The following is a 12,529-nucleotide window of genomic DNA, read 5'->3' on the forward strand; positions in this document are numbered from 1 at the left end:
CAAGGAAGAACTAAGAATGTCGTTTATCAAAAGGCTCCCGAATAAGGAGTAGAAGATTACTTCACATTACTTGGCCAATTTAGTTAAATCTGTGTGGAATATCTCTGGTGTTGAAATATATGTTGTGAAATGCTTCTATTAGCTTAGTTTTTGCCTTTTAATAATTACTTTTCTATCTATTTGTTTTGTGTTTTTTGTGTGGAGAATAAATTTTTGTTAACACATTCTATTTTGCCAACAGCAGTTATTAACCCGGGTGAAGCCGGGTAGTACAGCTAGCTATAAATAAAAGGAGGCGTTACCAGTGTGATGTGTAATGTCTGCTCTCTGCAGAGCTGTGTATGTTTATATGGACTAAGGAATAAAGTAGGTAAAATATAACTTTTAATAATCAATTTTAAAATATCCTGTTCGGGAACATATTAAAACATAAAACCCTATGATGTAATGAAAATAAACAACATGCCGTAACACTAATGCCGGCGACCCTGCATGGCTTCCCTTCCCCCTCCATGTAGGTATGCTGACACACTCACCGCCCCAGCCGTGTGGCGTGCTTCCTGGAATTCTCCCTGCTTACTGGCTCTGTGTCCCGGCCGCACGCCTAGTGCGTGCTGCCCTGTTCTTAAAGGGCCAGCACGTGCACCTGTTAAGATGCCCCCAGTCAATAGCTGGGAGATATTTTATATAAAAAACACTCTCCCCAATAGGGAGGTGCCTAATCCACATGGATTCATTACTTAGTTTGAGTGGAACTAGTGAGTTGTTACGTCCCCTGGTCCTTTTGTGGCTAGGTACTGAACCCGAAATTCTGGTCCTTGTTTGGCTGGATCCTGAACCCGAAACAAAACAAAACATAAAGGAAATATGTTTGGCTACTTTAGCATTGGAAGCATTAGGAATTGTATACCAATTAACACAATCGCTATCATGAAAGTGATAACACCTCTTCAGCCTCTAAGAATGAAGGAGCCATTCTTAGTTTTGATCTATTCTGCCTTAATTAGTTCATGGATGTTGGCATGTACAGGAAATCCAGTGGATTGGTTGCAGAGCTTAAGGTGGATGAGGAGCATCCTAAGAAAGCAGCACAGAAACCTAAAGTTTAAAAGCCTGAAATGTATGCTTTTTAAATAACTCCAGGGTTCCATTTTTATCATAATAGGAGCTCGATGTAGAAAAAAACTAGAACAGTGTCTTCAACTGTGTGGGTCGCCATCTCATCTTGTTTGTGCATGCACTTGGAGGTCATTGAGCCACAATGTAGGCACAGTCACATAAGATGCATTTTGATGTCAGTGCCAAAGGGCACAGACAAGGACACCAAGACAGTGTTATAAGTTCCCATGAAAGTGTAGGATGTCGAAGCTCCTCATAAATTAGTGACTGCTTCAGGGAGCCAGAAGGACCATATCGCATTGCTGATGTGGCTACTTTGTGATCCTCCCTTACATCAAGCTCACCTGGGCCACAACTGAAGTAATATTTGCTGGGAGACACGTCATCTCCAGAAACACAAACACAGTGACCTACATAATAGGAAGCCAAATCCATCCTAGGACCACTGACCCATGCCACTCCACAGGAAAAAGTAAGGGAAAAAAAAAGAAAAAGTGTTGCCAAGAGGCTACTCCCAGGATCCCTTTGGGGTGGACAAGAAAAAAAAATGGAGCTAGGCAGGAATAGAGAAGCTTTAAAGCTCTCTGTGTTTTATCCTGTCCAGTCAGGGGAAGGCAATCTGTTAGGTTGTTATGGTGATAACTAGGAAAAATAATATTTTTAACCATCAAGTTACAGGTACAAGCTTGGTTGACCTATACTTTTTTCTTTTTCACAAATATAAGGTGCCTTACCTTCCCCACGTCTACCTCCTTTTTTTGCCTCACCGATTTTTGAACAGCTTCACTTAGCGATTTTGTGTATGAAAGCAATGCCCGCAGCTGAGAATCTGTGAGAACCCAAAGCAGCTCATCTAAAAAGAATGACAGCTTGGAGGACAGGACCATACAATCTTTAGTCTAAAAAAAAAAAAAATAAATCAAATCATTACAGAGTTACCATACTTCATTTTTCATGAATTTTTATAAAAACAACACAAACACATGCCTCCAGGTCTGCAGAAATATCCTGTAGTGGAAGAATTCGGGAATAAGGTGAAAAACATGGTAAGAAGAAAAAAGCCAAAGAAAATAGGACAATTTATATGGGATGGAGCATCTAATACATTTTAGTGTAGTTTGATTACATTTCATTATTATTGTTTTTTTTCTTTTTTACTTCTGAAACACTTATAGGGGGGTTTTCCCACAAACAAAAGTTCATTTAAATCAATAGATCTTGGAATGATAATAAGAAGTTCCACAATTGGATGTGTTTAAATAAAATGTTCCTGTGCTGAGATAATCTTATAAATGTGCCCCTGCTGTGTACTGTGTAATGGCTGTGTCTGACCATGTACAGAACATGGTCTGATCATACCACATCTCCTGGGCAGGGGAGGAAGCAAAAGAGTTACATTACAGCAGGGAGACATTACAGCAGGGGATCACAGCTGATTCTTTGAGGTAAAATGTTGTTTAAAAACAAGCAGTGAAATGTCTTACCTCACAGAAAGAATCATTTGCGATCCCCTGCTGTAATGTCTGTACTCTTTTCCTTCCTCCCCTGCCCAGGAGATGTGGTATGATCAGACTGTGTTCCTGTACATGGTCAGACACAGCCATTACACAGTACACAGCAGGGGCACATTTATAAGATTATCTCAGCACAGGAACATTTTATTTAAACACATCCAATTGCGGAAGTTATTATCATTCCAAGAGCTATTGATTTAAATGAACTTTCGTTGGTGGGAAAACCCCTTTATCTTTCCTGTACTGTCTGTACACATAGTGTGTTATCTGGCACCTGCAATGAATGGAAAGAATTTTTGTAATCAATATGTTTTTGAATTTTTTTCAAAACACAAAAAATGCAACCGATTGCAAATCCCGTACAACACACTGATTCCATCCGTTGGATAAAAGCAGGCATATCACAGTTAGTAGTGGTATAGCATCATGTATTCTATGTCAATCACATATACACATTATGGTGATCTAAAATGTGACATGAACTTGTCTCACGAACATTGCAGCACTTTTCATAAATAGTCCTGAGTAATCATGTTGTGGAAGAAAACTTTATAATGATCAGATTCTAGTACATGTGTGTGTAGTCTTTTATCTTAGATCTACTACTCACACAGCAGTTTTCTACCTAGATATCTACCAGGGGGGTGGCACCCCCTAATACAATGCCTTTACAGTGACTGCAGAGCACTCCTAGCATGTCAATCCATGGAAACAAGCCCAATTTTCAGTTTTCTTTTAATTTTTTACATACATGCCTATTTATCTAGTCTAATTTTGTTAATTTTTGCCTCATATTCCGATATCAGGAGATAGCTGCAGCCAATGTGCTACAAAGAACTCTTATATTGTAAATTTTAAGTATTAAATGCAGGACAATATTTCAAAATAACCTCAATACATTGCATTCCCATATTGTAAGTAATTAAAGGGATTTGGTCACCTGCTGGGAGATATCAGACCTCTACTATGGGCATACAGGTTATCGAAAAGTAAATCTCTACATACCTGTATGGCCCATAGTAAAGGTTTGATTGCAGAGAAAAGTGCTTTTATAAACTCCCTTTTGCACAAGCTTGGCATCCCCTGGACGTTAAGAAATCCCCACCTATTCGTTTATTATTCCCTGAAATCCCCGCCTATGTGCTGTAACCATATTCCCCCCTCCCATGCACGTCACAGGGCCCTGTGACGTGCACTGTGCTCCCCAGTCTTCCCGGGCATGAGCATAGCACCGCTCACATACAGCGCGCTTTCCTTCATCCCGGGCCCGTCTCTCCGTGCACTGCGCTGCAGGATTCTATTGTGCAGGCGTCGGAAAGTGACGATGACTCCCCCGCACCTGCGCAATAGAACCCTGCAGCGCAGTACATGGAGAGATGGGCCTGGGATGAAGCAAAGCGCGCTCTATGTGAGTGGCACTTTGCGCATGCCCGAGAAGACAGGGAGCACAGTGCACGTGACAGGGCCCTGTGACGTGCAGTGGAGTGGGGAATATGATAACTAAGCACATAGGCAGAGATTAATAAACAGATAGGTGGGGATTTCTTGGCGTCCAGGGGACACCAAGCCTGTGGAGAAACTGAGTGTATAAAAACACTTTTCTCTGTAACCAGACCTCTACTATGGGCCATACAGGTATGTATACACTGTGTGCGGAATTATTAGGCAAGTTGTATTTTAGAGGATTATTTTTATTATTGATCAACAACTATGTTCTTGTAGCGCCCCGAGGGTTCGGCCGCTACAGGGGTATTGCACCTCTGCCAGAGGTGTGGTATTCCACTCCCGGGTAAGGATGTAGTATGGACCAGGGCTCAGTTAGCTGCATACAGCACACTCACCCCATTTCCGAGGGACAGCTCAACGGTACTCCCATTAGACAAAAATGCAGGTACGACAGACCATGTCCCTGGCTGGAGTGGGGAGGGGGGAGGAATACCCAGTGATGTAGGAGCAGATAGGGGTTGGTTCCTGAGCGTAGGTAGGAGCCCATTGGTTGCTGGTCACCTGGGCTCATGGCTAGAGGGAGGTATAAAAGGTGGGCACCATCTTAGGACAGAGAGACAGTCTGTGCAAAGAGAGGAGAAGACAGGGAGTAGAGGCTCTGTAGGAGCTCTACTCCAGAGTGGGCCTAGAGAAAGGCCGAGGAGGAGAGTGGAGAGAGAGGAGGTGAAGGGGAGCTGTGGTTCCTTCTCAGCCCAGTTCCACGAGAAAGGAGAAGGAGGAACAGAGAAAGGAAAAGAAGAGACAAAGGAAAAGAAGAGACAGAGGAACAGAGGGGCTCAGGAACAAGAAGGTGGAAGGGACCCTAAAAACCCACGAGAATACTGGGTGAAGGGTCAGGCAGACTAAGGGTACCGGATCCCAAGTTGGTGGAGGAGAAACAACCCTCAGCCAAAGACCGGAGGCTGTGACCATTTATTGGTGAAGCACCTCATCAAACCTGCTAGGAAGGCACCATAAAGGACAGCGGGGAACGGGGCCCATGTTTAACCGCACAAGTCCGCGGCAGCTGGACAAAAGTGGGTCACTGGTGAGGCAGGCCAGAGAAAGGATTGAAGGGGGTCCTGGCCATGCTCTTGAACTGTCTGGGAGTTGACCGAGCCCCTCACCTGGTGGACGCAGTACGGCTCGGGCGGTCACTGCTGACAGAAGTGACCTGGAACAAATGAACTGTGAGTAAAGACCCTGGACTGTAACTTGTTGTCTGTGTGCTCCTTTGCGCCTCCAGCACTATTGGTACCGGGACTCTCACCACCATCACTCCCACCATCCACTACACTGCCCTGGGGCCGCACTCTTCCCGTGGGGAGTCACACCATCCCAGCTGCATACATCATCAGCCCCAGCGGTCTGCCTTGCAGCGGCGGTTCCTAATAACCGCAATCCACGGGTGGCGTAGTCGTACATCACTTAAAACTTATAAAGGGATTACCACTGGTCCGACCACCCTGAGCCACGGACCAGGTCGCCACTACTACCCCCATCGTTCCCCTATTGCCCGGATCAGAGTGCCCCACGGCCCAGGGGGTGAGTCATTCTCAATCAATCCAAAAGACTCAAATTTCCAAGCTTAATATTTTTGGAAGTTGGAGTGGGGTATTTTTAGATTTGGCTATCTTAGGAGGATATCTGTTTGCGCAGGTAACTATTACTGTCCCGAATTATTAGGCAACTTAATAAAAAACAAATATAATCCCATCTCACTTGTTTATTTTCACCAGGTAAACCAATATCAGTGCACAAAATTTAGAAATAAACATTTCTGACATGCAAAAACAAAAACCAAAATAATTAGTGATCAATATAGCCACCTTTCTTTATGATAACGCTCAATAGCCTTCCATCCATAGATTCTGTCAGTTGCTTGATCTGTTTTCGACCAACATTGCATGCAGCAGCCACCACAGCCTCCCAGACACTGTTCCGAGAGGTATACTGTTTTCCCTCCCTGTAGATCTCACATTTTATGATGGACCACAGGTTCTCCATGGGGTTCAGATCAGGTGAACAAGGGGGCCAAGTCATTATTTTTTCTTCTTTTAGACCTTTACTGGCCAGCCAAGCTGTGGAGTAGTTGGATGCATGTGATGGAGCATTGTCCTGCATGAAAATCATGTTTTTCTTGAATGATACTGACTTCTTCCTGTACCACTGCTTGAAGAAGTTGTCTTCCAGAAACTGGCAGTAGGTCTGGGAGTTGAGCTTCACTCCATCCTCAACCCGAAAAGGTCCCACAAGTTCATCTTGGATGATACCAGCCAATACCAGTACCCCACCTCCACCTTGCTGGTGTCTGAGTCAGAGTGGAGCTTTCTGCCCTTTACTGATCCAGTCTCTGGCCCATCCATCTGGCCCATCAAGAGTCACACTCATTTCATCAGTCCATAAAACCTTTGAAAAATCAGTCTTAAGATCTTTCTTGGCCCATTCTTGACGTTTTATCTTATGTTTCTTGTTCAAAGGTGGTCGTTTTTCAGCCTTCCTTAACTTGGCCATGTCCCTGAGTATCGCACACCTTGTGCTTTTTGATACTCCAGTAACGTTGCAGGTCTGAAATATGGCAAAACTGGTGGCGAATGGCATCTTGGCAGCTTCACGCTTGATTTTCCTCAATTCATGGGCAGTTATTTTGCGCCTTTTTTGGCCAACACACTTCTTGCGACCCTGTTGGCTATTTGCCATGAAGCGCTTGATTGTTCGGTGATCACGCTTCAAAAGTTTGGAAATTTCAAGACTGCTGCATCCCTCTGCAAGACATCTCACAATTTTGGACTTTTCAGAGCCCTTCAAATCTGTTTTCTGACCCATTTTGCCAAAGGAAAGGAAGTTGCCTAATAATTAAGCACACCTTATATAGGGTGTTGATGTCATTAGTCAACACCCCTCCTCATTACAGAGATGCATATCACCAGATTTACTTAATTGGTAGTTGGCTCTCAAGCCTATGCAGCTTGGAGTAGGAAAACATGTATAAAAAGTATCATGTGAGCAAAATACTCATTTGCCTAATAATTCTGCACGCGGTGTAGATTTAGTTTTCTATAACCTATATGCCCATAGTAGAGGTCTGATATCTCCAAAGGGGTGACAGATACCCTTTAAAGGGGTTATCCAACTTTTTGGATAATTTATTGTTTATACCTAAATGCTATGCAATTTGGGCTAAAAATCAGTTTTTGTAATGGGGTTTCATTAAAAATGTTGCATTATTTGCCTCCTATAGCCTCTGTATTACACGGTCTATTGCTGGCTGCAGATTGAGCTACCGGGTTGGGTCACATTATCTTTATTTTTATCTGAGGTGATGAGGACATGATTTTGTGGCACTCACTATTATACAGGTATGACAGGTTCTCTTCTTGCTCAGTGCTGCCCTACTCACAGACTGCACAGCTCTCCAGTCCATAAAATGGCTGCTGGTGGATGAATATGTGACCATACCTGTCCAAGCAGTTTTTTCATGTGAAGTTTTCAATTGGACGAGGTTGATGGACTGGTCTGGTCACATGCTCCTCCACCACCAGCCATTTTATGGACTAGAGAACTGTGCAGTCTGTGAGGAAAGCTGCACTACCGAGATAATGTGAAAAACCCCTTACAAAATAATTCAGATAAAACCGTATTTACACTTAGGGTGCATGCCCATGGTCAGGAGCCGCTGCGGGTTTGAAGCTGCGTGTTTATGCAGCGTCGAACCCGCAGACGATACAGCATAGTGGATGGGATTTCTAGAAATACCATGTCCACTATGCGTGCATCTGAGGCTGCAGATCACCCGCGGAAACTGACACGTTTCAGTTCTGCAACATGTCAATTTCTCTTGCGGGTCCGCATGTGGACTTTCCCCATAGATTAACATCTATGAGGAAAGTCCGCATGTAAAAAAATCATACCGCTCATTTGCATAAAATAAGTGCAGAAGCTGCGCGGCAATTCCGCAGCGTCGGGGTCGCAGGCAGCTAGAGACCGTGCGCACATACCCTTACATGAAGGAAGTGGCAGATGTTGCTAAGCTCTGCAAATAATAACATTGTCAACCACCAAGTTCCTAGTCCAATCTCTGATATGTAGGAGGGGCAAAAAAGCCAGATAGAAAGCAATTTTTTTTTTTAACCCCCTCACCTCGAAAGCCTGTTTTCACATTTCTAATCAGGTCAAATTTTATAATTCTGACCAGTGTCACTTTATGTGGTAATAAACTCAAGAACTTCAAAACATATCCCAGTGATTGTAAGGCTATGTGCCCACGATGCAGAAATGCTCAGGATTTTTCCTGAGTGTTTCTGCATCTCCCTGGCAGGAAAAAAACGCGTGCGGATTGTACATGCGGATTGTACATGCGGATTGTACATGCAGATTGTACATGCGGATTGTACATGCGGATTGTACATGCGTTTTCCTGCCAGGGGCATGCAGATTGTACATGCGGATTGTACATGCGTTTTCCTGCCAGGGGCATGCGGATGTGAAGCGTTCTTCACTTGCATTTCCGCATGCGGATTGACAAGCGCTTTCCAAGCGATTTTAGCATCACTTGGAAAGTGCTTGTCAACTTGGTCACACTATATAAATCCATGCAACCGGCATGGATTTATATACTGTGACCTTAAAGAATGCTAAAAAATAAATATATACTTATCTTCTGATGGCCCCCGGTGTCTTTTTTCGATGCGTCCTAGCTTGCCGGCAGCTCGCGGTACACTAAAGGACCAGCCAATGTCAGCGGTCGCGTGACCCGTCACATGACTAAATGACGTCACGACAGGTCCTTTTCAGACCATTACGAGTTGCCGGCAAGCCGAGACGCATCGCTAAGGACACCGGGAGTGATCGGAAGGTAAGTATAATATTTATTTTATTCTTTTTTTTACAGGTTCTATGGTACCCGGGTCCGGAGTAGAGTCTCCTCTTCTCCAAACCCGGGTACCATCCGCACATTGAATCACATGGATTCTGCATGTAGTGATGCGGATTCCATGCGTTCCAATGCAAGTTAATGGCTGTGAAAATGCTGCGCTTACGCAAAATAATTGGTAGAGCTGCGGATTTTTCCGCAATGATAATCCGCAGCGGAAATTTCCGCAGCATGTGCACAACACATGCAGATTATCATTGGGGAACATTGCAGACCTTCTACCAAGCGTTTTTTAAGCGTTTCTGCAGCGGAATTGCCACTGTGGAAGTGCTTAAAAAACACAGTGGGCACACAGCCTGAGACTGTTTTTTCATGACATGTTGTACTTCATGTTAGTGGTAAATTTTGGTCGATATGATTTGCGTTTATAAAAATATAACAAAAAAAAAATGTAAAATGTCGCAATTGAAATTAAATTTTTATGCTCTTAAACTAGATAATTATACCACACAAAATAGTTAATAAATAATATTTACCACATGTTTACTTCACATCAGCAGCAAGTGTAGAGCGCATCAGGTCGGCATATGTAAGTTGTGTAGAGCGCATCAGGTCGGCATATGTAAGTTGTGTAGAGCACATCAGGTTGGCATGTGTAAGTTGTGTAGAGCGCATCAGGTCGGCATATGTAAGTTGTGTAGAGCACATCAGGTTGGCATGTGTAAGTTGTGAAGAGTACCGTATTTTTCAGACTATAAGATGCACCAGACCATAAGATGCACCCAAATTTTAGGGTGGAAATTAGGAAAAAATATTTTTTATAAGATGGGGGCCGGCTTATAGTCCCAATAGGTATTTTACCTGGGGGGCAGTGGAGCGGAGGTCACAGGAGGCATGGTCCCTTAGGAAGCAGGTGGAAGTGGAGGAATGCTGCAGACCCTGGGTGGGAGAAGGGGATGTTCGAGCAGCAGGGGGGTTGCAGTGGTGGTCAAGCGGGATTGCAGGAAGCAGGGTCCCTCCGTTCCCTCCCTCAAGAACCCGGCGGAGGCAGAAGCGGTGAAATGCTGCGGGGCCGGTGTCGGGCTGTTAGAGGTCAGGCAGAGCGGCATGCGCTGCTTTTCCGGCGGCCGCGGCCATCTTCCTGAGGCTGTAATCTACAGGAAGATGGCCGCCCAAGCCTGCACATGCGCAGACTGGGATCTTGGCGGCCATCTTCCTGAAGCCGTGGGCCTCAGGGAAATGGCCAGTGAGTTCCCAGTCTGCACATGCGCCAGCTCGGGCAGCCATTTTCCTGTAGATTACAGCTTCAGGAAGATGACACCGGCCCCGCAGCGTCCGATCACTTCTGCTGCCACCGCCGGGTTCCTACGGAAGAGAATGGAGGGACCCTGCTTCCTGCAATCCTGCTCCACCACCACATCAACTGCCCGGTACGCTCCGTTCGGACAATAACATGCACCTGCCATTTCCTCACAAATTCAAGTTGTGCAATAAATGAAAGTAAATCAGAAACAAATTTAGTAATCCATGGATGAGCGGTATACTTTGAAACATTCTTTTATACACAGGCTAGGTTTGTCAGGGCAGGTGTCACAATGAAAAATTGTATCCTTTCTTATCCCCCTTTATGTAACACACTTTGCACCTTTCTGGTGATTTTCCTATCATTGTAGTTTAAGGGACCTCACCATGGAAACATTGCACTGACACTACACGGCACCTTCAGTTCCAGGGTACTGGGGCATTCCCCTTCCTGACTTCCAAATATTAGGGCCTTGATCACTATTTCCTGAAACTGTAGGAAGGTGCCGGTCTGGCCAGCACATCGTGATAGCACGTAAGCACTATACATTGACATCTCTACTTAGTCATTTCTACTGCTTCTATGGTTGCTCCAGTTAGCAAATGATGAATTGCTGTTTATGACAAATAATTATTGGGAGTATAGATTTATCTGGACAATCATGTAATTTATAAAATTCTCAGAGAAAAAGATTTAGAAAAAGTTGATTTCTGTAAGGCTGTAAGTATCAAACTGGATTCCAGACTGGGCCAAAAAAATCAGGAATCTGAGGTTAATAATCTTTGCGGGGTGAGATCCACAAGGAGTCACTAACGGTGGGCTTGTCTCAATCGCAGTCCTGGGGTGTCTAAATGGGGTTCATTATCACCGGAGGTAGAAGAGGAGGAGAAGGGAAAATAATGGAAGGTGGCATCCTGTTTCTCACTATCCGTGTCAGAGGCAAGGAAGGCATAGGTCTCCTCGGCTCAATACAATCTTTGGGAATAGCTGGACATTTCATTTTTCATGTGGATGGTGTGTGTGCCTGTTGTGCTTTCACGTATGTTGGATAACCAAATTTTATTCAGGTGTGTGTTTGATGTAAACTTTTTTTTATTCATTTATTAGATTAGAAGAAAAAAAAATAGAAGAAAAGAATCTAGTAATAAAAAGATAAAAATAAAATAAGAAGGAGAATATAAAAATTTAGCAAAATCAAAAAAAGAACAATGAAAACCATTAGGGAGCGCCCGCAACTAAATTATGCTAACTGTTATTCCATGTAGTAGAAAAACCTCTAGTATAATTACTGCAATTTTCCACGAAACTACAATTACTAAACGGATGTCAGTAAAAAAAAAATTACTGAGCGCCTGCAGCTTTCTGACGCTAATTGTCATTATATTTTAGTAAAAAAGACTGAAGTATAAGCGAATTACTACAGTAAATTTTACTATAGATTACACTATTACATTATATAACTTGTCCCTATATCTACCCCTATCAACTAATCTAAGTTACTGTTTTTATAGAATTCTTTTTTTTTTTTCCCACACTATTTTATTTCTCCAAACAACTGGAATCGCTCAGCGGCTGAAGGACGCACGCACGAAGTTGGTGCAAAGGGCAAAAATGCCAAAAATCGAACAATCAAGTACTGATCAGCACTCGGTGGCATAAGGGGGGTTGGGAAAGGGGGGGGGTAAAAGGGATTAGAGTGGATTAGAAAACAAGCAGGAATCAGGAACAGGTCAGGAGCATCTTCACTCTTCAGTTCTCCACGTCTTCAATGAGCAGCAGAAGTGATGGCACAGTCTCAAACAGACTATGGCACCACAAGTCCCAGCAGGTGAGCAGCTGGACAACGCAATGACAGCTCGACACACTTATCCAAACTGGTATGAGGTGGTGCAGGGGGCCATCGAGGTTAAACTGCCCTCTTGATCACTGATTGATCAATCGGACGTCATTGTTACCTAGCACCAGCCTATGATCAGTGCTGCTACAGCACCAATCATAGCTGGACATCAATGCTTGAAACACATTTATTTGCTGAAATATTGAAATTGTTGTGATTGGCTGTTCAATTTTGAACAGTAAATCACAGCGTTTGCAGTTGCAAGGGCGCGTCAAATATCCCCGTGGTGACAACTATAGGTGCCCTGCGGTCAGAGACAGCAGGCACCTTCACTTGATCACTGTGTCTTTAGACAAACTGACAGGAGGTTCCCATGATGTAACTGTATGTCATTTTGT

The 12,529-nt window shown here is 43.9% G+C and overlaps 1 protein-coding gene across 8 annotated transcripts in view; it reads right to left on the reverse strand.

The window, feature by feature from the left end:
- The window catches only part of BLTP3A (bridge-like lipid transfer protein family member 3A), a 496,913-nt gene that overhangs the window by 292,216 nt on the left and 192,168 nt on the right, over positions 1-12,529 (reverse strand). For all 8 annotated transcript variants that reach the window (XM_073666443.1, XM_073666436.1, XM_073666439.1 and 5 more), the window contains one exon: positions 1,854-2,018. In XM_073666443.1, the coding sequence (XP_073522544.1) occupies positions 1,854-2,018 (165 nt within the window). The remainder of the gene's footprint in view (positions 1-1,853; positions 2,019-12,529) is intronic.

The sequence above is a fragment of the Phyllobates terribilis genome, unplaced genomic scaffold (genome assembly GCF_046119375.1).
Source record: "Phyllobates terribilis strain yellow unplaced genomic scaffold, ASM4611937v1 Scaffold_2__4_contigs__length_985480577, whole genome shotgun sequence".
Classification (NCBI taxonomy): Eukaryota; Metazoa; Chordata; class Amphibia; order Anura; family Dendrobatidae; genus Phyllobates; species Phyllobates terribilis.